The sequence below is a fragment of the Seriola aureovittata genome, chromosome 10 (assembly GCF_021018895.1).
Source record: "Seriola aureovittata isolate HTS-2021-v1 ecotype China chromosome 10, ASM2101889v1, whole genome shotgun sequence".
Taxonomy (NCBI): Eukaryota; Metazoa; Chordata; class Actinopteri; order Carangiformes; family Carangidae; genus Seriola; species Seriola aureovittata.
This window is the reverse complement of record NC_079373.1, coordinates 14761308-14788214: the sequence shown is the minus strand read 5'-3', so window position 1 is coordinate 14788214 and position 26907 is coordinate 14761308. Positions and strand designations below refer to the sequence as shown.

The window sequence follows — 26907 nt, the reverse complement described above, 5'->3', positions numbered from 1 at the left end:
GAACATCCTGAATGTTTGAGATTTCCGTCATTTCTCTGCAGCATGTTGGTTGAACGTATAGATGAGGATAAGGATGGCTATGTGACAGTTGAGGAGATGAAGAAGTGGATCAAGCATGCCCAGAAGAGATGGATCTACGATGATGTTGATCGACAATGGAAGAGTCATGACCTCAACGGGGATGAAATGGTGTCCTGGGAGGAGTACAAGAACGCCACTTATGGATACATTCTTGGTATGAGTGCAGACAATTTTTATTTTATTCATTTCAATGTATCCCAATAGCATTGCCTGCATACTCGATGGACAAAGACACAAATGAGCTTTTCCACACTTGAGCACACACACACACACACTATACAAAGCTGTGGCCTCTGACTTGCAGATGACCCTGACCCAGATGATGGCTTCAGCTACAGACAGATGATGGCTCGTGATGAGAGAAGATTCAAAATGGCCGACCAAGACAATGACATGAAAGCCAACAAGGAGGAGTTCACAGCTTTCCTTCACCCCGAGGAGTATGACCACATGAAGGACATTGTAGTGCTGGTGAGTCACAAACACACACACTCACAGGTGTTGACACTAGCACTATCTTTTATGTCCCTTCTCACTGCCCGGTGTTCTTTCTTTTCTATAGGAAACAATGGAAGACATTGACAAGAATGGAGATGGTTTAATTGATCTGGATGAGTACATAGGTGAGTTGTCATAGTCTAGTGTCTTATGAGCATCATTAGTTTGTGCCACAGGATTTTGGGTTGTTATTGGTGGCAACCCAAGACCGATGGAGAATACAAAGTTGAAAATACAAGAACAAATGAGCATATGTAAAAGTTTGAGGAACCCTGATGCAACATGCCTGTTGTGTAATGTGTTAGGCCACTACAAACATTAAAAATACTTGTACAAAGAATCATTGCAACATCAACACCCTCTCTTACTCAGTCCGCCCTATCTTTTTTTTGTACTCTAGGTGACATGTACAACCAGGAGGGAGACTCTACAGAACCAGAGTGGGTGAAGACAGAGAGGGAGCAGTTCACTGAATTTAGAGACAAAAACAAAGATGGGAAGATGGACAAGGAGGAGACCAGAGACTGGATCCTGCCCAATGACTACGATCATGCTGAGGCTGAGGCCAAACATCTGGTCTATGAGTCAGATGCAGACAAAGTATGTGCAGTAAAAGTTTCAAAGGATTTCAAGTTTCAAAAGAAATGCACACTTATCATGAATTTTACTTCCTGTTTAATTCAAGAAATATTTAAAGGAAGCGGAACTGCGCGTCTGAAAGCACACATGAATTTAGAAGCATGCTTATACATGCACACGAGTGAATGTGTGCACTGCAGGGCCACAAAATACTCACTAAATGGTAGATTTGTTAGATACTGCAATGGCAATGTAAAGCGCAATGAATTAGGGAAACACAGAAAATGATGTATATCTAGATCAAGACAACCATTTTGCTTTTATCACCTCACTCAATATGTTTGCGTATCATCTGCAGTTGCTTCTCAGTAAAGGCCAGCCAGTGGCACCTCTTGTCTTCCTGTGCTGGAAGAATTTGAGTATGCAGCAGGAAGTTAGCCAGCAAATACCAGAAGTCACTTTAGTTTTGGGCTCTTTTCTGATACTTTTGTTAGTCAGTTTAAGAAACTGCAAAACAGGGTCTGACTTAATTACAGCTCTAACCAAGCATAATAATTGCAAGACAGGCTTTCATCTCAGCTTTGCTGGTATTTCAGCCCTTTAGGACATGTTTATTATGAAATTAAGATGAGAAACGACTGTTATTGTTCAGTGACACTAGTGCAAATCAAACAAGACATACCAAATACCTACAATAGCATAACATTAAGTACATCTATATATGGGTAAGTTAAAAAAAAAAATCCGGTGTATTGATGCAAATACAAGGCTTAACATGTTTGTTACTCTCCTTCCAACAGGATGGCCGTCTGACTAAGGCAGAAATCGTGGAGAAGTATGACCTGTTCGTGGGCAGCCAGGCGACCGACTTCGGAGAGGCCCTGACTCGACACGACGAGTTCTAACATCCACCTGCTTCCAAAGACTTTGTGTTCATCTTGTGTACCCCAGCTTACTCCTCTGACAGTAGATGGGAGTATTTCAAACAAGATGAGCTCCTCGCCTAATCCAACGCCACGGACAATAATTTATTTGATTTCTTGAATGTTTCCAGTTGTACACACACTAACATTTCAAGGAACATGTACACGCTTGGCCAGTGTGTCCTTATGCTCAGCTGTGTGTAAGATTGGGATATATCACCAGCCTTTGCTCTGCTTCACCCCCACTATCCATCTCTTTGTCCACGTCAAGCGAAGGACAAATGGTGTTAGATGACACTTTTTTTTTTGTTTGAAAGGATGTCTTTTATGAAATAGCCATGTTTTTGTTACGAAAACCTTGACAGAACAACAAGTTTAGACTTACAGTATACAGAGTGGTTGGCCATAGCATTTCTTTTTGCAATGCACTGGACTGTGAAGAGTAAAGCTGTTTTCTAGCCATTAGAATTTGTGCTACTCCTCCATGTAATCGGGCCCAAAACTGAAAATGCTAGTTGCTGATTCACTTGAACATTGTTTTCATGTCATTATTGATCATTTACTGCGTAGTATAGGATGTTTGGAGCGAGGAGTACATATTAAATTTCAATGACAATGAAGACTATTTGAACTAGTGCAATACAGTATCATCAGAGGGACCATGCTGTGTTTGCTAAAATGGTCCCCAAAGCATCCATGTTGACACAAGCTGTGGGTCCTGTATAAGGACTGGTTGTGCTGTGTGTTAGTTGAAGGAATCAAGATGATGTTGGATGCTTTGTCCTCGAAGCTGCCTCCTTCTTTCTCATCACCTCACCTGTGTGTGTGTGTGTGTGTGTGTGTGTGTGTGTGTGTGTGTGTGTGTGTGTGTGTGTGTGTGTGTGTGTGTGTGTGTGTGTGTGTGTGTGTGTGCATGTGCGTGCGTGCGTGCGTGCGTGCGTGCGTGCGTCCGTGTGTGTGTGCGTGCGTGTGTGTGTGTGTGTGCGCGTGTGTGTGTGTGAGAGAGAATCTATGTGTGTACACAGTAGTTCTGATGACTGGCGCATCCTGTTGTTTGAGGTTACGTTTTGAGTTTTGTTTGATTCAGCTGAACTAACTCATTTTTGTGCCAAGCAAAAAATCTCTGTCCTTTTTTGTAAGCAGTTTGGAAAAAAATCCTTTCCCTTCATAAATATGTTTGTTATGCTTGTATTATCACTACCACCATTTATAACCACTGTTGATATTTTTTATGCTATACTGTATGTATATGACAATGTTTTTTTACAGGCTCACTGCAGCAACAAGCCTTTCACTAGTGACTTTACTGTAAATAAGTTGTTGGTCTGCAAACTGAGCACTCTAACAAGCAGGTCCAGTTTTTGTGATTGAGAGGAATGTCTCATTAAAAACAACAAAATAGGAGCCATTAGTCTGCTGTATTCTTTTGACTTGATGTGCTGGTTGTGAAGCATTCTTTACATGGCTGTTGCTATTACAAATATAATGGTGTTCTTCATGCCTTAGCCAAGCTATTATTCTCAGAAGTTGTTTCTGTGGAAAGCTAGACATGCCAACATATTGGGTTTTTTGTCACCTAAAAATGCTTTACATTTCTTACAAATATTTTTTTCCCAGGCTTCTGCCTCTTTAAGGAAATGCTCTGTTTCCTGGTTTCCTTCAGGCCGTTGACCCACTGATCTCTGCATTGTTGTGTCACTCTTTTCCCCTCACCATTGCTCTCAGGAGAGTATTTTGTTTCCCGAATCTGTCCTGAATAAATCAAGCATTAACAATCTAAATCTACAGACACTCAAAAGTGTAACAGTTGAATACACATATAATGCTTGTGGTCTATTGTTAAGGCATGTCACCTATACATACAGCATTAAGGAATTGAAGCTTGGGACTTTTTCTTTAACCAATTCACATCTCACTACGTGTCGCACTTATGTTACCTTTTGTTTCAATATACCCAGATAAAGTTTAATGTACAAGCAGCTTTCTATTTGTAACTGCTCATGTAGTCAAGCAGTTTAGGGCCTAACTCACCCTTATTCATCACCAAAACACATCTGCAAATTGAAACTTTTGATCATCTCAACTTTCCTATCTTTCTTAAACAAAGATGGTGAACATGGTCACATAGTAGCACTACATTTGAGTAACAGAGTTAAGCATCTGTTTCTCAAAAAGATAAAATAAGAGCTTTAAAAAAAAAATTGCCTACTGCTTGGCAAAAAAGATTTTTAAATTCTTGTCTAATAACTTTTGGGTTTTTTCAGACATCACCAGCTGTTTATCTTTGTGAAATTAAAGCTTAGTCTGTGTAGCTGAGGATCCTGCCATAGTTTTTGGGCAGAAATATCTTCACCCTATAACCATTTTGAATTTTATTCCTAATAATCATCATTTTAATCATCTGAATCAGCAGGTCAATCACAGCACAGTTTCACTTGAATAACTTCTCATGGCTCAATGTTTCAGTCAAACAATAACTTTACTCATGTTCAAAGAAAAAACTGAGGCAGCTTGTAGAACAGGCATAATAAAACATTTAACGCTGCAGTACGCTATGTAAAGGTTTTGAACATACAGTACCCTGCAGCTATTGAAAGGGTAATTCTACACAGAACCACACAGCTGCTGGACGATTCTCAGTGAATTCAAATGGTCGAACATTCCATACTCTCGTGATGTCATAAAAGGTGTTTTACTATTGACAGCTGAAAAAGAACACCCACTGTGACATCACAGATGTCAATTTGTGCAATTGTTACCGTGGTTGAATATGCTGTATTGTTGAAAAATGTATCATACTTTATACATAGTAATTGATTTTTTTTAACCATGCCTTGTGCATTCGAGGTCACTCATCCCTGTTTTTCTATGAACGTAACAGCATAGTGTATTATAATTAATCAATATTAATGTGTGTTGTTAGGTGTTTTTTTAAGTGTTTTCATACAGTATACAGTGTGTGAACATATGCATGTCTTTCCTTATGTGGCCCCTGTGCTGTGTATCTTAGTATTCTGTCCTCTTCCAAGTCTCAGCAGTACCTACAGCACAGCAGAACCAGACAGTAGCGTTTCTTTCTTGCTCCGCTGTCTGTCATCCACCTTCACCTTACCTCCTCCATGCTCTGTCATCCGTCCTTACTTACTAAATGTGATAAAAATGGGATTGCAACGAGCCATCACTCTGAGCAGCTCTTCTTCGTCCGGCTCTAACTCATCATCACTGTTCTTGTCTGCATCCTCATCCCCCACCTTGCGGCTGTCCTGGGTGTTTCCTGAGTTCATTGAGGGTCTTCTGTCCTGAGATGGACTACCTGCATCTGCACCTGGGAGTTCTGATTGGTCTGTTTGGTCCAGTGACGTGGAGGGTCGGTCTACCTCTGTGCTTAGAGTCATAGATGTTCGCTCTGGTGTGACTGGAGGTGTATCAAGGGGGGACGTATCTATATGTACCAGCTTGGCTTTTACAGGTGCATGCTCTGGGGTGGGTGGGGGGTTGCTCGTCTGCTCGGGGAGGGGGGAGGACAGTGAAGGTGAATGTGGGGGTGTCTTCACACGAGGTTTGCAGAAGGGTTTGTCTATTTCTGCTGAAGCAATTCGGGTGTCACTGCATGGAGCACTGGATTGAGAGGAGGGGCTGGTGGCAGGGTCAGCAGGGTCATCACTGGTGCCTGTTTGCGAAGTTTGTGAATCAGGACAGGTTAAAGGTGGAGTGCTAGTGCCAACATGGGTTTCAGGGTTAGGACTGGTGTTGCGTATTGCCTCAGTAGGGTCCAGGGATGTAGCAGGTGCTGCGTCAAGGTTTTCTTTGGGAGATGCAGCATCTTGAGCTATGTGTGTCGGGCTTACATCCACAGTGGGTGAACTAGAGGAGCTTTTGGGTGGTGCAGAAACATTGTTACTGAAGTCCACAGGGATGCACACACTTTCAGTGGGGATGAAGCTTATGTCGGGTGCAGCAGTTGTTTTAGGTGGAACGGGTCCTTGGAAGGAAGGGGGGTCTTGGTGGGTGTAGAGGCCAGGTTTCTCAGGGAAGCTGAAGGACGGATTGTAGGTTCCATACTCTTCATTGTTAAAGGGTACTTCGTCCATGTGTGACATGGCACTGCGGTGACTCACCTGAGGAGAGAGCACAGTCATTGAGTCAATATTTGTAAAACATACTGTAAGGCCATGTTTTTTTTAACCATCAGTGGGGATGGTTGGGTAAGTGGAATGAGGGTTGTGGCTACAGCATGATGTAACACAGCTAAATGCTAATGTCAACATGTGCATATGCTTACTGTGACAATGCTAATATGGTGATGTTAAGCAGGTATAATGTTTACCATGTTCCCCATCTTACTTTATCATATTAGCATGCTGACATTTGTGAATTGTTAGTTAATGTCATCAGTCTTGCAGGCATTTCATCATAAACCATAGTATTGGACAGATTACAATTTTGACCCCTATAACGTTCTAAAGGAAAAGTTAGGGGATCACCAAAGTTATAATTCATCTTGAGGGAAACATGGATGTGTGTACAATGGCACTCTATCTATCCATTAGTTGTCTATACATTTTACTCAAAAGCCCCACATGTCAACGTCATGGCGGCACTAGCTGAAAAGTCATCAAAGGATCTTCAAAGTCATTATTATACATCATCATCTTTTTGTGCCAATCCATTCAGTGGAGGTCGAGAAGTGAAAGCTCTGACCTGCTAGAGGTGCTAGAGATAAAATCAGGGGATCATCAAACTCAGTAGGATTAATCGATTCTTGGCACCAAATTTCATGGCAATTCATCTGATAGGTGTTGAGATATTTTAGTCTGAACCAAAGTGGTGGACTGGCTGTAACAACATTATTGCAAAGAAGACTGTCTAACCTTGAGGGACAATGCATTATTGAATTACTAAATTAATCAGTATCTGAATGAATGAATTACTGGATGTTACTTTCCAGATTTATGAAGTACCTTGCATCTTCAAATATAAACTATTATTTATTTTTAATAAAAATTAGGGAAGCTCACATTTATTAGCTCACTGGATCAAATTTATAACTGTTCTACACCAAGTAATCATACAATGAATGGTTTATAAAATAGTAGTTTATAAAGGAATGGGACAGGAAATCAGGACAAAAGTGAAGAGGAGCTACAAGAGAATATAAATAACTCACCAGTTGGAACCACCGTAAACTCTGTGGGAATACATACAGTAGGGATTATTTCTGAACTTATTTATATTAACATCCTGCTAAATATGAACTGAAATTAGTCATAAATGATCTCACCACATTGGGGTGTTTGCCCTGGGCAACGCAGCCTCTCTGCAGTGGGTCCCTCTTTCCCTTGCGTTTCTTCTTCAGCCACATCACCACAGACAAGGTACATCCAAGCATAGTCATGAGTACCACGCTCAGGAACAGCGCTTTGCCTACAGTACAGCTTATCAGGCGTTCATCTCCCAGTGGACTATGAGGGACTGCAGTGTGCACAGACAGACATACATAGTTTTATATACTGAGTCTGCAGGCTCTGCAACAATAGTGTATGCATCTAAGTGTGTGTCCTTACTTGATTGTCCTTCAGATAACACCTCAACCACTACAGTAGTAAAGGTGGCATCACCTGACTCCTGGTCTATAGCCGTTACCTGCAAAGTATTTTGACTGTTTATCACATCATCTTTTTTATGTCTTTATTTATTATGAGATTTTGATGAAAAAAACAATGAGGTTGTGCAATACAGTGAAGTGGCTTCACCCAAAGTGTAGCACTATATAAATATTCAGTAAAATAATGTTTTTGTTGTTGCAACAGGACACTTGAAATGTTTTTTGCTAACTTAAATTGTGCATGCTTTGCATTTCTGCTGATCATTTTCCAAAACAGATACCAAGTTTTTATTTGGATTTACTTTTCAACCTTCCAGTTGCAGTTGCACAGAAACAGCTATTAATGGTTTTTCTTACTGCCTTTGTATAATTATACTATGGTTAATTATTTTGCTCTGCAGGTCAAAATACTGAGTATTATTACTTATAGGATGTTCTATTGTTTGCTCTTAATCACCTGATCAACCTAATGATGGACTCACTATCTCAGTCAGCTTTAATGCAATGTAGGAAATAAATCTAAACACTTAGAGTATTTAAATGAAAAGAGAATGCCACATGTACGCTAACATAATGTAAAGTTTACATGAAAACATGAAAAATCACCAATATGGCCCATTTTAATGCAAGGGATGAGGCTCACCTCTAGAGTGTGTTTCTGTTTTGGTTTGAGATGATCGGTCCTGGCGATCAGAAGTCCCTCATGTGTGAATTGGTAGATGTCTGTGTAATTGGATGTAGGACTGAAGGTGAAGTAGAGCTTGGGGTTGACACCCTGTCAGTTTGTGGAAAAAAGGAAGTGGTAACAGAAAATTAAACAGATATGAAACTGCATTGATCATTTTGCAGCATGATTGTACTGTATGTGTAGCAGCACATACATGGTTAAAATCCTGGTCTTGTACATGTAACATCAGTGCTCTGCTGCCATAGGTGTTGACCAGAGAGGCGGGGCTCTTTCCAGCAGTTACAAAGCCATGATATTGAGCCTTATCAAACTGTGGACGAAAGTGGTTCACTGCCAGGACTCGGACCAACACTGTAGCAACAGAGTACTTCCTGGGGTCATCATCCTGGTATGCCTGGGTGAGAGACGCAGAGAGAGCAGGGAGAATGGTATTGTGAGTATGAAAGAAAAGCTGATATCTTTTAAATCTGCTGTTAAAATGTCTTACCATGACCTGAAGATGCAGCGCTGGAGTAGTGAGTCTGTCTCTCACCCCCCGAGTCAGTTTCACCTCCGCTGTCTCTTTATCCATCAGGAAACGGCCGTCGTCGTCTCCTAGCATGAACACAAATGCATGAACACAGTTACAGATGTAAACATGGCAAAACACAGCACATTTTAAATATTAACTTGCATCATTATGTGTGGTACCTGAGAGAATGGAATAACTTAGTGGAGAGCTGAGTCCTCTGTCTCCATCCACTGCATGAATGGGACCAGGAGAGAAGTCCAGCACAATGTCCTGCAATGTGACACACATTTGGTGCTTTACCAGTCAGATGCTCAAAGCACCGCACCTTATTGTCACAGTAAATGTTAAGACCGTGGCCAGAACTATAGTTTTGACAGAAACTGAATTCCGGATGATCTCAGAGGGTTTTCAGAGTGTGAGTTAGAACTTATAATGCAATTACACAATGTCAAAGTCAGTATGAATGCTGTATTATGTCAAATCACAAATACGACCGATCTGCAATTTACAAGTCTAGATATAACATAGCCACATCACAGGTGTGCCTAAGAATGGTTCCAGTTCAGTATTGTTGGCAAGTAACACCTGTGTTGATGGGATATTTACATTTTCAGTTAAGTTAAATACCCATAAAACCTATTACAAACCAATTGTATTATCACAAAAATGCATATTTGATATGGAAAACACAACCCAGGGTAATATATGGACATCCTACAGTATATAACACTGGTTACCACTGACCTCTTCCCCCTCTGTGATGTTGACTGTGTACATGGGGCTGATGCAGATGCGACTGGTCTCATCTTGGAGAAGCAGCATGCAGGGCAGGAACTGTGGGTACTGGTCATCTCCATCCAGGATGGTGATGGTGATGTTGGTGCTAGTGTTGAAGCGCTCAGCAGTGCTCATTTCCTGAGATAATGACAAGTCAAGTTTCCTTTAGAGGATATTACACTGGTCAAGCATGTTTGATGGAGAAATGGATGGATACATGAACTGACGTATAGTTGAAATGATGATGAAATCATGACGTAAGGATGGATGATAGAAGAGGAATTTAATTGCTTAGATAAATGTATGTCAAAAAAGGAAATGTGTGCAGCGTACCGAGGCATAGATAGTGACAGTAAGCTGAGTTTTGGTCTCATAGTCTAGAGGCTTGCCCAGGATCACCTCTCCACTGTTTGGGAGCTCAACCTTGAAGTACTCTGCATCAGGCTGCAGAACACACACAACAACATAAACAGTAATGCAGTGACTGTGTGTACAGTACGTGCACTGTTAAGAGTGTAAAGAGTATAGGAAAAAAACTCACTGATGTTTGGTCAATGGAGTAAATGATCTTGTCGTTATCTGCATCTGTGGCCTGGACAGTAAAGACCACAGTATTCACTGGAGTCAGCTGGAAATCAACACAAACAGACAGGCAGACAGGAAGCACTTCAGACAGTAGTAGTAATATTTCAATCTTGTTATTTTTTCTGTATGCATGCGCAGGTTTGTGCACATGTGTTTGTGAAAGTGTCATACCTCACTGATAATAAGAGAGTGGACAGTGTTTTCTGCAAACACAGGTGAGTTATCATTCTCATTAATAATCTCCACCATGATCCTGTAGACACTCTACAACAACAGCAAGAAAGAAAAACATATAAAGATTTGGATATGGGATTACACATTGAGGAATCATGAGTAAAATGATGGGATGAAGTGTACCTGGAGTGTGTCCTCCTCATAACATGACAACTCAGCCATTAGGACAGGGCCCTGGGCCTGAGAGGCACAGAAAACATGAAAAGATATGATAAAATATTTTAACACAAGTACTGTAATCACATACTCACAAACTGATTTATTAAAATCCCTTTAACCAAACCAGGCTAGTGCCAAGACACTGACACAGAAAAACTCTTAATTTCTGTAGCACCTGTGACAAAATAAAGGTATAAATTATATTTTATTTTCTCTGAGGGTGGGACGGGAATCCTGAAAACCTAAGTAATGAAAGTGAAATTAAAAAATTGTTTTAAATAATAGACAAATCTGAGTGAGAAATTGAGTAATTTCAGTTATAAACTAAGAATTTAATGTAATATATGGGATATCATAGTGTAAAGGCCGTTATGGATGGTAAAAAGTGTCGCGAGAGTACAGATACCAAATTCCTGATTTCTGTTGATTGATTGGGTTAGACAGATGTCACCTGTGGTGATTGGCAGGGGGTGCGGAAGCAGAGGTCAGAGGGGGAAGGCATGACATGCAACCAAGAAAAGAAAAGGGTGCCAGTGTCGTTAGACCAACCTGGAGAAACCGTTGCTAAACTCGACTGCACGTTTCCTCATTAAAAAAGTTTATTGGGGCGAGTGTTTGTGCAGGTGTGTTTGGGGTAACGTTAGCCAAAAAATGAACTGCATATCAGAGGACCGCGGGCCGGACGAGAAGGACCAGGTGCACCTGAGATTCACCGCTGCTGTTGCCTGGTTTTCTTCATGGCCGTCCGCAGAGGAGAGGATTCTCCAGCTGAACTGTGAGTTTTACCTGATTCTATCTGCCGCACCGCAGGCCTGCAACGGTTTTTTATTTTTAGATATTTTGTACTATATATATTTTTTTTAAGTCAATTAACAGTGGTATATTTGTAAGTAATTTCCTTGTTTATTATTGTAAATATAATTTTGGTTTAATTTTTAGAGCACTGTTTATCTAGGCTTCTGTTTATTTATTTTAAAGGGCTCTAATTTGTGTTATTTTTTGTATTTAAATGTTTAAAGGGCAAATATTTGTTATGTTGCCAAACTTTAAGTAAATATCCTTTTGCCTTTTTATGAAGTTGTCTGGGGTCAGGTAATCTAAATACCAGAAGTTTCTAAGCTCAAGAGGGGCTGCACAGTTTTTTTGGTTATCATTGAGTACTATTAGTGCACTCAATACAGGTAAACCTTTGGGGTAGCTACCTTAATACAAAACGGACCCAAAAACCACCCCATCAGTTAGCCTGCAGCATCCGAGTCATATTGAAGAGCAATGGGTTTCTAATGCTTAATTACATCTTAAAAGAACATGAAATTGAAATTGTTTCAAGCTATTTTCAAAAAATAAACTCAGGTTTCATGAATTTCATGAACTTGTTTCATATTTGTTGGGCACTCTCACATTGGCCTACTCTCAATGTGTTTTTTGTTTACCTGCATTTACCTAACTTAATGTCATATAAGTGTACTGTATAATTGTATGCAATATTAAATTTATATCACTGTTTCTAGTGTTCTCTACTATTATATGTAAACCAAACAATATAAAAGGCATTAGAGCACAAAACACACTTTATGTATTTATCACTCTTTGGTTACAACATAGAAAATGCACATCCCAATATTTTATCAAGTGTATTGAGAAGAAAGTCAGATTTTGAGAGCGAGGCAGCCACACACTAAACAGATGCTCTCATTGTGTTGAACAAAGCATGGACTTGATAAGTATACTTGATAAAGATGAAAGGTTGAAACTTTGTAGCAAGTCTGAATGTTGTTAGTCTAAACATTTTTCAAAGATGGAGTGACAGAATTAGATAGACTGGGAGACAGAGAGAGAGACTGCTAATCTGGTTGACCCTTTAACAGCTGCCATGATGTAAGACAGCTGGCTGGCAAGAGGATGACGGTAAGAGAGATTGTGTTCGGTCCAAGGACGAGGTTACGAGGTTCAATCTCTGATTGTTTGTTCTAAACTTAGGTAGGCCTCCAACTTCCTCATTGCTGCCCCACACTATAACAAAAGTTCCTACAGACTCAAAGAAATTTGATTTTGCACACATAAAATCCATAACCCTTGAATTATGTTCCTGGCTTCCTGATTATAAGAAATATCCAACACAAAGATCAGCATGTTTCAGGGGATATATCCTAAGAAATTACCTCTCGGTCAAGAACCTTGTCATCTGATGAGTTCAGACGGATGTGTCTTTCATCCAAGAAGAACCAATCAGCATCCTTTCCATCCAGGATCCATTGTACCTCCTCCATTGTGGTGTCAGCCATGAGCTCTGCAACAATTTCTCCCGAAAGGCTGTTTTCTCTTATTGTCGCAAATACATCCTGACCATCCAGACATCCACCCCACCCTGACATTCCTGTGTAAAGGTACACACAGATGCATATGCAAAGGGTTGGAAACCCATTCATTTTGGCCAAGAGCCAAACTTTAATAGGAACAAATGTAAAATAGTTCTACCTGTGGCTGTGTGCAGACATAGGAGGACCAGCAGTGAGCAGACTAGAGCCTTGGCCTGACACAGAGTCCATTTCAGTTCATTGAGGGCCATTCCTGGGCTCGGTCAGGCCTCAGGAACTAGTTCTGTCTGAGTGAAGAGAGAGAAAACGAGCAAATACTATTAACTAAACAGGGTTATCCTTTCATCTTCTACAGTAAAAATTAGTGGGTTAGAGTGGGCTTTACTCTGTGCCTTGATGGCAGCATGTCTTAAGAATCATCATTCAGTTAAGACCCTCTCCTAATGTACAAATACACCCATAATTCCTTTTAATCCCCTCTACATGGGTTTCTGCCTTGCTTTCCCCTGTCTGACAGAGCTCGACCAGTAGATTAGTAGCCTACTGTCATTCCTCTCTTCATGTTTCTCTGACTTGGTTACTCTTTTTACCTTTATCTGTCAAGTTCTGCAGACAGGTGCTATGCCAACTGTAGACTCGCTTGTTAATCTGTTTAGACTGACAATACTTAGTATAGACCCTCCGATTTATACACTTCCTGTTGCCGTGGCTTTCTAAAGGTTGAATCTGTTGAGAAACGTGACTCTATTTCTCGACCACAAAATTGAGTACGTGTCTATCATGCTTTTCCGAGTCTCTGGCTGCACTGGTGTGTATGTGTGTGTTTGTGGGAATATGTATTTGAGTGTAGAGGGGGTGGCGTGGTCAGACATAGCAGGACCTGGGGTCACTTCTTACTAAAACGATAACAGTAAACGAACACATACATTCTTTCTGTTACTGACTCAACTGAATCTGTGTTATCATCAATGTGAACGCATAGACCATCTATCCGGTTGTTCAGCTGACTGACCTGTTGTTGTCAAATCCTCTGCAGCACGTCTGTCAGTCTCCATATCCTCCTGACTTGTGATGGAAGCAGCATCTCTGATTCTCAAACAAAAAACCACCGAAAAAAAAAACCACTCAAAAAGCCACGCTGAAGCTTTTAGGAATAAACAAAGTGACAACAACAACAGATAACACTGGCCTCACACACCCACACACAATAATGCACACATTGACCCCCCTCCCCATACACATTAAAAAGCAGACAGCAGCTTATGGTGTGTATCCTGGGATAAACGTCAGCTCAGAGGCTAAAGCCGGGGGGTGGGGCTTACCTGGTCAGGAACAAAGACTGAGCCAATCAGATTAGAGATAGCAAGAACCTGGCAGTGAGGTTAGAGACTGGGGTCACAAGTGAATTTAAGAGATTTGTCTGGTACAAAGACACTTGACCTTCATAAACATTTTGTCATGCAAGTGAAGCTCAACAGTCAGAGTGTCCAGTCAGCTGTTGTTCAAGCTGCAGTTTCTGTGTTACAGAGCATAAACAGAAATGTCATTTTGTTTAGTGAATTACGTCCTGACAGCTTGTATCATACTTTAAATGCACATGTACATTTCGGGGTATCATAAAGAGTCTGAGCATGTGCTTTAGCTACACAGCTTGCGCCTGTTGGATTTGCTCAATTAGCAATGTGTGACAACTAATGGGGCCTGACAAGGGATTAGCTATCAAACATCGGCTGTTCACCTTCTGAAGATTAACCCACATCCTTTTACACACTTGTCCCAGCATGCACAGGCACATACACACACACACACATACACACAAACACACAAGGACACACTTAGAGGAGTGTGTCTCCACATATCTTTAGGGCTCCTGTGATGAAAGAAATCGTCTGGCTCCAGGAGAAATGTTTTGGTTAGTGCAGATGTGAGTGGGTTCCATTGTCAAAGAAAAGCCGGGGGGGGGGGGGGGGGGGGCTCAGAAGAGTTTAAACACTAAAGTGTGCCTCAGGAAAAAAAAGGTAGAACACTGTTCAGTCTGTGTCCCTGAGAGAGAGAGAGAGAGAAAGAGAGGACAAACATTACTCAGAGTATAGAGATGTTTAAAGATGATATTTCAAGATGCACCAACAATATTGAGCTGAGACACAGATACTGTTCTTGTACTTTGGTTTATTTTTTTGTTGTTGTTATTACTTTGCCATAATACACTACAGTTAACAATGTTGGACAAGATTAATCTCACCACCAGGCTCACAGACATGGTTGTTTGTATGTGTCTGCTGTGATTGGACATGACCACTGGATGTCAGCAGAGAGGTTGTTAAAAAAAGATGAGTTTGATAGATAACAGCTGGCTTTGACAACTACATCATCTGAACATCTGTTACTTTTTCCAGAATGTGTGTATTTCTTTTTTTTCTTGTAATGATGTTATTTGACATGACTATCAATAAAAACTGAGGCGAACATTTCTTTAAGACTGTTGATTCAAATATATATGTAGAAGCTGTTTGGAGTATAACTCAAACTTTATACTCACACATGAAACATTTAGACGTACATATTTAAGCAGATGAAATGGAAATGTGTTTTGTTTCCTTAGTGCAATAATGTGTGTATATGTAAAAATTTCATGGGCAGAGCGCAGTTTGCATGGTGCAATAAATAATGAAATGTTATATGAAGTATTAAGATACTTTGTAAATGTAGTCTGCTGACTACTTTTGCACATCTACCAAAGACAGGCCAGGCATACCATTAATCTGTTTCTACACAAGAGAAAAGGCTGCACACAATGTGGAAATGAAAACAGCTGCTTGTTCCCATCAGTCTTCCTCCCGGAGGCATTTCTGATTTTGAAGATTTTTGAGTAAATGACTACTATCATTAAGTTCAATTCTACATCAAAAACTGAATTGCTTCACGTATCTAGTTTCTGCGACTTTATCAAAGTCATAAATCTGTCGTCTCAGCCTGGAAGTGCGATGCCGCCCAGAGGGACTGGGTGTATGTTGAAAAAACCACCAAGGCAAAGAGAGCAAGTCCTGTGGAGAAACGTTTCAAATGTAAACATAATAATCACAATTACAGCCGCACACCAAACAGGATGAGGTTTTTTTTTTGTTTGGACACTGTGGTGTGGTTGGACAGATGGTGGGAAGACTTTAAAATGAAATCTGGTATTTGAATGTGTCTCTCACTCTGCTTTAAGTGTGTTGCAGGAGCTTGCTTTAACAGTTAGAAAACCAAGACTCTCAAGTCTGCCTTATCCATCAGGAATACCTGGGTGTCATCACACCAAAAGCAATCCAACAAGACAGAGAGAAACATGTCTGTCTTTCTGTGTAGCAAATTTCAGAAGTATTGCTTATGAGGGTGGACTATGGAAACACAGCAGAGATGAGCAGGACAACAACATGAGGGAAAAATCTAGTTTTGTGGGGAGGCAGAACAGTGGGTTTCACACTGGGACTGTGTCCAAAGCTGTGAAACATGACTACTTGTGTTTACCCCCGCCCGCTCTCTCTCTCTCTCTTTCTTCCTGTGCACATACATACACACAGAACACATACACTTTCGGCTGCTTCAGCATGGCTCCTCTCCAGTGTCCAGACCAGGTTTTAGCTTTGGAAATCAACACCGCTGAGCAGTGATGGGTGGTGAGTTTTTTTTCCCTACAAAAAGAGGGAAAATAGGGGGGAAAAAAACTCCACTTACAGCTATCCTTCTGGGATTGGAGATAAGAGCCGGTGACCGCACGCGCGCTGCACACCTGAACAGCCTTTTTCTTCTTCTTTTTTTTCTCACTCATCAGAAACCGAAAATGTTTTCGAATGAATCATCAAACTTTCAAGACTATCCACCTTTTTAATCATGGAGTGAAAGTGTGGTGGAGATATGGCCCCAGGGGGGGAATGTAAGTGTGTGACTGCAGAAAAGTGACGCCCTGCCCGCATCCAGATGTTCCATGTTTCCCTTTGCGCGCTCTGTGGAGAGATCTGCTCAGAACAGGGAAATCTTTGAACGCACGCTCCATCGTCCATGGCACCAGGCTGCTTTAAAAGGACAATGAATATCATGCTTTTTGTGTAAGGTGTTTTTTTGTAATAGTTTTGTATAGTTTTTTTTTTGTCTGGACAATGGACAGCGGCAAACTGAAGACGCTCATGCTGCTGGGGATACATTTGCTCTGGGTTTTTGCCCTGTCTGTGCGCGGGCACGCTGCTTCAAATCACGAGAACGGTGAGTTTCCAAAAGTGTCTAACTTTTTATGCTTTTATTAAGTTTTATTTATGTAGCTAATTATTTTTATGTAATGTGGAAAGCATGTTTATGTTGCTTGTTAAAAGCAGTAGCACAACAATGTTAAGCACTCAATTAGTCTTGTCAGTCATGCATTCAAAATTATACTTAAGTGAAATTGCAGAAGTATTATCAGCAAAATGTACATCAGGAGCATAAAAACTCATTGTGTAGGTTTATAGTGTAATTTATTCCATATCATTGGATTATTGTAACTGGATGATTCACGTGTAAGCAGTATTTTAATGTAGTTGGTCAAAGACAAGATCATTTTAACTGCCTTATACTGCCGTATTTTAATTAGTCACAATGCATCATTTTATATGGTGATCATATGTTTTAAGTAAAATTTGCAAAAAAAAAAAGTATACTTGCCAGATAAATGTAAAATATACTTAAGAAACCTCAAGTACTTCAGGGGTAAATGTGCTTAGTCACTATACTTTCTGTCACTGTGGGTTGCTATAAATGTATGGCCCAAACCAAATCAAACTTTAATCTTAAGTTTAGGTTCAACTGGGATGAACAATGTTTAGGTTTAAAGAGCTGTATCACATGCTGTATTGCATTCACTGAGAGGCAGACAGATCAGACTAACTTTATCACAGTGGCCTGTTGGCGCTGTGTTCGAGGTCAGTGAAGCAGCCATGTGTGACCGCCTGATGAATGGCTTCATTCTGATTCCCTCTCACACAGATCCACACATCACAACCCAGAAACCGCAGTGTCATCCTCTATTAGACAGAGCATGACCTCATGCAGTATGGATGTGTCTGTCACAAGTCTGACTCTCTTGTTTTATCTCCTCCCCAGTGATTGACCTTCTGGCAGCTCTAAACATGTCCAACCACAGCAGTGGCGTGGCCAGAATGCAAAGTCCCGGCAGCGTGATATACAGAATACGCCCCAGAGCACCTTACCTGACCCTTCCTCCAGAATATTCCCAGTTCCTGTACTCCAACTTTCAGGGTAGCATGGGGGTGTATTTCGTGGGTCATCAGTCATCGGGCTCCAGTGCCACTCTTTTTTCTCTCTCCTCTCTGTCCTCACCCATTCTCCAAATCATCTCCTCCACCCTCAATAACACTCTGCATTTGGACTACCAGGCTGGAGGAGGAGCTCAGGGCCTTGCCAGCTTTCACTTCCCTTGGAGGAACCCCTTCTCCAGGGATGAATGGGTCCAATTGGCTGTTAGCCTGGAGCCTGACAGACTGGTATTTTTTGTAGACTGTCAAGAAGCTGTTGTTGTGCCCATGAAAAGTGAAGAGAGGATCTACCTGGAATTGCCTCAAAATGTTGTCATCACTCTTGCCAGCACTCCACGAAGGAAAGCCAGCAAATTTAATGTGAGTTTCTTATACATACTGCTTAACTATGCATACTGACATATGAACAACATGAGACCTCTCTTTACTGATTTATTTTTTATTTACAGTCACTGCTCTGTCCATGAAACACTCTTTTAGGAAATAAATATATATGACATATACTGTATACACTAATATATAGTATGTCAAATTTGCATTTAGTGAATCTGTACAGTATATTTTCTTCCTCTTTTTAATGTGCATTCTGCACAGCATGTACAGTACAATACAGCTTGTGAGCATGTCTGTTTCTTTATGAATGCAGGGACATTTGAAGACGGCTGAGATTTCAATGAAAGCATATCTAAGGCGCCCATGGCGCTGTGACAATGTTACAGGTAAAGAAACATTTCTATCTATCATATCAAACCTGGGTTTAAATCAATTTCTATGTTTGGGAATATTCCCCACCATCTCACTTTTAATGTTAATATTGCAAAGTTAACTGGAGAGTTGTAATTACAAGGAAGTTATTCTTTCACCCAAGTCTATTCGATTGTCAGCAGGATTCAAAAATTTGCGTCAAACGTGGGGGACAGGTGGGCTATGGGCCAGAGAAGAACCCATTAAATTCTGGGGCAGATCTGGATTATTTACTATGAATTTGAATACTTGTCTCTGAAGTCTGGTGTAGTTGTTTGTTGTTTGACATTGGCCTTGGTGGAGGTTTGCACTCTCTGAATGCCCCTCTCGGTTTTCTGTTTTTCTGGTGAGCATGTCCATACAAGTACATCTCTGTATCCGTTTCTGACAGCATGTTGTGTGGTTTTGCCATGTGGCGAGAATTTACAGTGCCCCAGAGGTTTTAGTGTCATCCCCTTCTCATTTCCTTTTGCTTCATTCGTTCTCTCTACTGACCCTGATAATTTATTATGTTCTGAATTTCCTTCTGCTGGGAGAGATGACAAGAATTTTTTCAGAGATGAGCTCTCTTGTCAGTTACATGAACTAGTAAAACACTGATTGAACTTTGTTTTGCAACTTATTTTGTCTGGAATCCTGAACAGTGAGATACTCCTCTCATTCTCGCAACTCAGCACTAGGACCACCGTGGTTGACGTTCATTAGATTACATCTTTCGGCAGAAAGTCTCCCAAACAGTTTGTTTATTATTCCTCCTTGTGGGTCTTAATTTTGACTTTGTTTTCCAGGATGTTTGTTTAGGCTTAGGATTTGTTCTTTCCTTCATTGAAGAATTCTTCAGGAATCTCTTGCTCCTTCATCTCCTTCACAGATGCTCTGCCTCCATCTCAGCACACAGACGCCCAGAGCTCAGATTCTTGGACTGACAGCAGTCGAACATCGCTGCAGGGTGCTTCCCATAGTAAACTTCAAACAAGCCACAGGCCAGTGGAGAAAAAAAACAGCCGTTATCCCCCAGACATCCAGAGTGACCAGCTGCAGAGAGGTGTTGTCCTGGGGCCTCCAGGATCTCCTCAAGGGGTAAAGTCTGTTTCTCAGGCCCAGAGAGATGACAGGCTGAAGAAGCTGGAGAAAAGGATGGAGGAGCTTGCTCGTATGCTGGACATGGTCAAAGCTCAGGTAGCCATGGTATTTCACATAGAATATGCGACTTTTCATGAAAAATGATATGATGTAACACGACATGACATATTTGGATTTTATAGATTTTATGGTTTTCTAACAGAATGTAGACCTACAATCACGTGTAAAGTACCTGGAGGGATGTGAGTGCGTGAGGCAACGATGTGAATGGGAGGGACGTGAAGTGGACAATGGCCAGCACTGGCAAATTGATCTCAGCACTGTTTGTACTTGCACATCTGGAAAGGTCTCATGCCAACCTAACATCAGAGGTAAAGATGACTCAGCTTCTGTCTGTTTGTCCTATCTCTCTCTCAGTGTTGCCATTTTCATCTATTTTCGCTCTATCCCTTTCTTTGTCACACACACATACAAAACACATAAAACCTGTCCATGATTTTGGCACTCTCTCAGCAACCTAACACTAACAGACATTCAACTGGTCTTAAGTAGCTAGTTTGCAGATGGCCGTCCCTCCCCCAGATCCCTGTTTGTCAAGTCCCTGTCAAAATGGAGGCGTATGTTTCGTCTTGACCTCTGACCCTGAGGGGTTTCACTGCTCCTGTCCCCCCGACACCAAGGGACCAGTGTGTCACAGACAGCTGAGACAGGTATTTTTGAGCCAGATTAGAGTAGAAATAAAATGTCCATGTTGGTGTCAAAACTTTATGGTCAGTGTTGTGAAAGGCTTTTTCAGTCAGGCTAGCAGCAGCTCAAGAGATGTCCAGACTGGTGGTGTTGGTCCAGACTGAAATATTTCAACAACTATTGGATGGATTGCCATGAAACCTTTTATCATTCATTTTACTTTTTATCTAGCACCATTATCAGACCAAATTTCAATTCATCCAGTATTTTGGTTTATGACTAAATACTTGCTAAACCAATGACACTCCCATCAGCCTTAGATGTATTTTGTGTTTAGTGCTAATCAACAAATGTTAGCATGCTAGAATGCTTAACAGTATGTTAACATTGTTATTGTGAGCATGCTAGCATGCTGACATTAGCATGTTGGCACAAGCACCACTGTGCCCAAGTACAGCCTCACAGAGCTGCTAGCGTGACTGTAGTGTCTTGTTGAATGTGTGTATTTATGTACTTTCCCAGTTGCATCGACTCTAGGTGTTTCGTTTGTTTTGGTTTAAAGATCTACTTATTGTATGTTTGGTTACCCGGCAGGTCTCCAGAACTTTTCAAATGCTTGAGGTGGGTCACAATCACAAATGAAAACTGAGGTTTGACACCCCCTTCTGTTAAGTGTTGTGTTACTGTAGTTTTCTTGTAGTTTCTTATAGTTTTAGTGTTTTCTTTATAGTCATTTGTTTGCATTTTGCTTCTGTACATTACTGTTCTGTATTTACAAGCCTCTGTCGGGCGACCAAGGTACAAAGGAACAGTCAGACATTTTGGGAAATGCACTTATTTGCAAGTTAGATAAAAAGAGATGATGGTAAGCTGATTTTTTTTTTTTAGATTTGGGGACTGAGCAAGGCTAGCTGTTTCCAATTGATTCTGATCTTTGTGCTAAACTAATTTCATGTCTTCTGGCTGTAGCTCCATATTTAACGTACAGATTATTATCACTCTTCTCATGTACCTCTCAGCAAAAAAAGTGAATGCATGTATTTCTCAAAATGTCAAACTACACCTTCAATATAACTGATATAGTTCGTAGATCACTCTTTTGATTGTCTGTTTTGTTGGTTTAGCTTTGGCCTGCTGCATTGGGTGAGCCCAATAGCAGTGCTTTGTTTTACTTTTGTCCTTTGTCAGTTCTGGCTATGGGCATTGCAGTGGGGTTTAAGGCTGGGTAAGAGGCCCTGTGTCCCCCCTCCCCACTTCTAGGCATGTTTGGTCCCAAAGCCAGAGAACAACTGTGAAGGAGCACGGCCATTTCAACACCGCTGGGCCTTTAACCCTACCTCTGGCCTCTGTGAGGACTTCCTCTACTGCACTGGAAACAGCAGCAACAACTTCCCTTCCTTTAATGCCTGTAGGGACCAGTGCATGTTGGGAGCTTGCTGCCTCCGCAAATCAAGGCAGGGTCTTCCCGCAAGCCAGCAGCATTATACTCAGCGTGGATACAACATCTCTGCGAATAGGACACTCTGGGGATACAAGCTGTATAATCTGGAGGATGAAATGTCGTATAGCAATAAAGACTTCAACCATACTGAACTGGAAGATCTGAAAGGAAACCGTAGAGGCATTGACTGCTGCAAAGATCTGGATTTCACTTATACGTGTGATTACCTCACTTTAACACAGTGCCAAGCTCTGGTGAAGGACCAAGCTGGAGAGACACAAGCAGTGAGCTTTTCTCCCGGCATGAACTGCTCTGACATGAGATGTAGTGGAGGTTGTGGTTGCTTCACTGAACACGCGCTCTGGAAATACGAGGAAAGGTTCAGGCAAGGCTGTGAAGAATGCATATGCACAGGGAGTGACAGGGCTGACTGTGTGTGCAGACACCTGACCCAGCGAAAAGAGATTAGAGACCTCACACTGAGAGAGAGGAGGTTGTACCAGCGAGCTATCAGGAAACTCTACACCAGGTCAGGTAAGACTGTGAATCTAAATGTTATTCTTCCTTACCTTTTTAAAATTCAATGTCTACCTTTGCATCATTACTATGGGTTTACTTGTGTGTTTATATTTGTTTTCTTGTGGATTTAGATGCATGGAAGGGTTTTGCGCTACTGAGAGCCGAGTTCTCCCCTCAGGCTGGTAATCAAGCCTTCTTCCTCCCCTGGCACCGCTATTTCCTGCGATTAGTGGAGCACGAGTTGCAGTCAATGTCATCATGCAAATTGGCAATTCCATATTTCGAATGGACTGTGGACTCTGGGTCAATGAAGTCTTCAGCTGCCTGGCAGGCTGGTTTCTTTGGAGGAGATGGTGAGCCTGGCTCAGGCTGCGTTCCACATCACCCTTTCCAGGGTGTAACATCACATTTCCACTGGTCTCCTTGTCTTAGACGAAGATTCAACTCCTCGGTTTGTCATACAGTTTTGATTAATTTAACAGCCTACCTCATTGTATTTTCTGTACTTTGCAGTGTTTTGAGATTTATTACTGGTAGAAGGTTTGTATGTAATTGATTTTTGCTGCTCCCTTTAGGTGTTGCTGCCAAATGCAGTGAACCTGCAGAAGACTGTAAACCAGGGAGATTTCCAGTTGTTCTCCCAATCTCTGCAAACCTTTTCTGGCCTCTTTAGACTTTGGGTAGGGGGTGACATGGCTTCACCTCTGGCTGCTTATGACCCTTTATACCTGTCACACATGGCATTCATGGACAAGCTGTGGGCACAGTGGCAAGAGAAACATCAGCATGCATCAAAAAGACAAACTAATGGAGATGAACATGGTCAGAGCTTCATCCTCTACCCTGCCAGACAGAGGCATGTGAAGATGGAGCCTTTAGATGTCACCCCCAATGATGTGATTTCTTCTCAGCAGCAGATGTGTGTTGTATATGTGCCCATAACCATCGGCGCACCTTGTAATATGACGATATTGCAAAAACACCCACAAGGAAGTCGAAAATCTCAGAAGATTAACTTTGCCAAGCGCAAGTCACGCTATAGTGGTTTTGTTAGTGGAGCTTTCGACAACAGTGGTTACAACCAGCACGGATATGACCGTGACGGCTATGACCGAACTGGTTGGGACAGGTGCGGCTATGGCAAAGATGGCTTTAACCGAGACTTCATTGATAGGGATGGATATGACATATCTGGTTTCAACCGCTATGGGTTCAACCGTTACAATGTCACCTGGTTTGGCATGCACAGGGATGGGGTGTTTGAGAAAAAAAAGAAGCGTTATGGAGAGGAGGACAATGATGAAAAGACACAAGATAAAGAAAAGATAATGTCTGAGCTCTTCAGTGACAAAGGCTACAGTATCTATGGGTTTGATCCATTCGGCTTGGATCGTGGCGGGTTTGATGCATTTGGCTTTCGAACAGATGGTTATGACAAGGACAGTTGTAACTGGTTCTTCAATGGACCGCACTACCTGCGCTTCTACTTCCACACACAGCAACAATTGATGTCATCCAGTGACCAAGCTCTAAACCGCATCACTCGCACCTGCCCTCCCATCACCTCCCTTCCCACACACTGGGCCGCACAGGACTGGATGATTTTTGAGCCAAACAACAGCAGTGCTGTGAACGATCATCCTGAGCAGGACTGGGTGGGACAAAATAAGCCAGAAACAGATGACACTGCTATGGCAGCTAAACAAATTGAGAACAACATATGGCTTCCAATCACACCTGATCACAGGTATCAGCATCACAAAAACAAAAAGCGACAGTAGCCATGCAAAGCCAGACCAAAATTTGTTGATTGATGCTCATTATGGTTTGCCATGGCCCAGTAGGTATTGATTAATGGCAGGTCCTCAACATGACCCCTCCTTACACCCGATTGGACAAACACAGCATTTGCTGGTCTGTTATCGTTAATTTTAAATTTCTATGCACTTATATCAGTTTCAGTTTGAGATGAAAACAAGGCCATGTAGTTGCAGATCAATACCTGACTTTACACCTGAGTTAAACAGTTGTTCTCAGGATGCAAAGTTTCCAGATTCAGTGAGTCACAACTACTGTGCTCAAGCAAATCATATTTGAAGTTTTTGAAACTGCTAAATTATGGTGAGATATTCCAGCTGGCTTTACAAGGCTAATATTAAAATAACCATATTTGAAATAGCAAATCTTTTCAAAATCTTTTTTTTGGTATTTCAACCAATGTTGTGATCCCCTTTCCCTCGAAACACTGTCTGTAGGTTTTGTTTCAAGCTCCACTGGTTCAGCGGCTGTCCCCTTGGCTCTGCTCCTATCACCTGCCCTGACCTCTGCCATCAGGCCCGCTGCCATGGTTACCCCGAGGCTGTCTGCCATATGCGCAGTTGTGGTTCTTGTTTCACAGAGTGGTGGGATCCAGAAACTGGAAACCATGTAATATGCCATGGCTGGTGAATACTAGACTGTCAGCCAGAAAAACAAATGAAGGATTAAAGTACTTTTCACAGCATTTAAGAGGAGGATGGACCAACATTGTCTCTGTGAGCTCGGAGAAACAGAAGGCTCTTCATGAGAAGGAAAACCGTTGAAAGGGACTGATACTGGAATAAAATATGACAAAGACTTCATTGGCAATATGAAAATACTGTAGTATGATATGTTTAACCTCATTCCAGGAATATGCATTTATACCACCACAATGTGACATTAACTCTGTATGGGCTACTTTATCTCCTATATGTATGGTGTTAAAGTGTTCACCCAACATAAAAAAAACATCTTCTCTCTCTCATACCTCTAGTGGTATCTAGCAACATGCATTTTCAGTTACAAATGTCTACCTTAGCCTGGTTTCACACACTACAGTGTCACAAGATTTTCTTCAGCTGATAGTAGAGCGATGAAAACTGTTCTAGATTAATGAGTATTGTTTTTTTGAAAGAGATATTGCTGTTGACATTTTAAATGCAATTTTTCAACACTGAGCAGCACTCACCAAGTTCCAATAACAGCGAATGTGTTATAGAGAGGAGGCATAAATCTCAAAACCAAACTTTTCTGCTGAACTAGATACTAATAGAGGTAAGTAATACAACTATAAAGCTGCACTAATCAATGTTTTGTATTAATGAATAGCCTAATGAATAGCCTACATGTAATGTAGAGGGTGTAGGCTAGGAGCTCTGTGGAGGGATTTTAGTGGCTTTCAGCTCACTGTTTTGGTTTTACTGTTTTAGGTTTCCTAGCACCCTCCATTTTTATCTGCAGCAGGTAGATGTGTTCAGAGAAAACCTTCTAAAGAAACTGTGTGTACGCTACCTGCCTGGGACCAAACTACAAACAAAGTTAGCAGCTATTTGTGGACATACTAGTGGAGCATTTAGCTGCAGGAGAAGCTCAAAACAGTGTTAAAAAGAATGAATATTGGATTTAATGTTGTTTGGTGGTCAGACACAAGACTCCAAATGATTGCTCATGCTGCTCAAAAATGCTGAATGTGTAAATAGGAGTATGAGATGACAGTTCGTCAATGTTGTCTTCACAGTTTGTTGTCCTTCCCCCAAGTGTCTAAAAGCCAGTTAATGCTTGTTTAATGGACCCTACTGGTAGTTTTATTATATGTACTGTATTACCACCATTTGCCAAAGTTTTCTAGTTGTTGCATTTGAGGAAACTTTCTACATCCTTCGGTCATAGTAAATTGAAACAAACGTGGGAATAATGTTGATGTTGAACTGGCCTCATTAAGGATCTATTTGTCTTTCTTTAACTTGCTCAGTCCACTCCCCACTCCCACAAAGTCATGGCAACTTTGTTCTCTCCTTTTTATTGTGCAAATTTTCGCCATCAGTGTAATACACATGTGCCCCAGGAGTGCACTGTCTCCTCTCTCCACCCCCCAAGACTACTCTCTCTGTCACTGTCTCTGTCTTTTCATCCATCTCTCTCGTAATTGTTTCTGCATGTAGGCCAGAAAACTCCAGTGGCACCAAGTTGATATACAGTCGCAGACTCACACTCTCAACACACACTTTGATCTCATGCATGCTTGGCGTGCTAGAGGAAATGCCTGTTGGCTGCTGGCACAGTAGGCAGCCTCACTGGCCTCCCTCTCACTCTGTGATTATTGCCCTCTCTCACACACAAACACATTGTCTCTGTCCTTTGGAGAGTCATCATTAAAATAATTATCT

At 41.4% G+C, this 26907-nt stretch overlaps 4 protein-coding genes across 6 annotated transcripts in view; 3 read left to right on the top strand and 1 right to left on the bottom strand.

Moving 5' to 3' along the window:
• calub (calumenin b) overlaps positions 1-3485 on the top strand; it is a 5394-nt gene extending 1909 nt beyond the window's left edge. For both annotated transcript variants that reach the window (XM_056386633.1, XM_056386634.1), the window contains exons 3-7: positions 42-235; positions 386-552; positions 644-704; positions 980-1179; positions 1959-3485. In XM_056386633.1, the coding sequence (XP_056242608.1) occupies positions 42-235; positions 386-552; positions 644-704; positions 980-1179; positions 1959-2063 (727 nt within the window). In that variant the 3' untranslated portion in view covers positions 2064-3485. The remainder of the gene's footprint in view (positions 1-41; positions 236-385; positions 553-643; positions 705-979; positions 1180-1958) is intronic.
• On the bottom strand, positions 3033-18303 carry LOC130175926 (cadherin-related family member 5). Of its 2 annotated transcripts, none has more exons than XM_056386631.1 (17): positions 18181-18303; positions 13971-14050; positions 13119-13245; positions 12803-13017; positions 10605-10661; positions 10419-10511; positions 10204-10290; positions 9996-10106; positions 9630-9800; positions 9065-9155; positions 8862-8968; positions 8568-8768; positions 8330-8461; positions 7646-7724; positions 7363-7553; positions 7249-7269; positions 3033-6199 (listed from the first exon to the last, which is right to left on the bottom strand). In XM_056386631.1, the coding sequence occupies exons 3-17, from the start codon at positions 13207-13209 to the stop codon at positions 5219-5221; spliced, it is 2628 nt and encodes an 875-aa protein (XP_056242606.1). In that variant the 5' UTR covers positions 13210-13245; positions 13971-14050; positions 18181-18303; the 3' UTR covers positions 3033-5218. The 2 variants fall into 2 exon arrangements, with proteins under 2 accessions (XP_056242606.1, XP_056242605.1); XM_056386630.1 differs by having other exon boundaries at positions 13971-15001; positions 18181-18290.
• The window catches only part of kcp (kielin cysteine rich BMP regulator), a 25068-nt gene continuing 14565 nt past the window's right edge, over positions 16405-26907 (top strand). The window contains exons 1-5 of the mRNA XM_056386627.1: positions 16405-17200; positions 18074-18606; positions 18893-18965; positions 19862-20169; positions 20276-20444. Coding sequence (XP_056242602.1) covers positions 17098-17200; positions 18074-18606; positions 18893-18965; positions 19862-20169; positions 20276-20444 — 1186 coding nt within the window. The 5' untranslated portion in view covers positions 16405-17097. The remainder of the gene's footprint in view (positions 17201-18073; positions 18607-18892; positions 18966-19861; positions 20170-20275; positions 20445-26907) is intronic.
• Positions 20662-26436, top strand: LOC130175927 (uncharacterized). Its single transcript, XM_056386632.1, has 6 exons — positions 20662-20783; positions 21355-21410; positions 22021-22735; positions 22852-23171; positions 23296-24467; positions 24976-26436. Exons 2-6 carry the CDS (start codon positions 21399-21401, stop codon positions 25166-25168), a joined length of 2412 nt encoding a protein of 803 aa, XP_056242607.1. The 5' UTR covers positions 20662-20783; positions 21355-21398; the 3' UTR covers positions 25169-26436.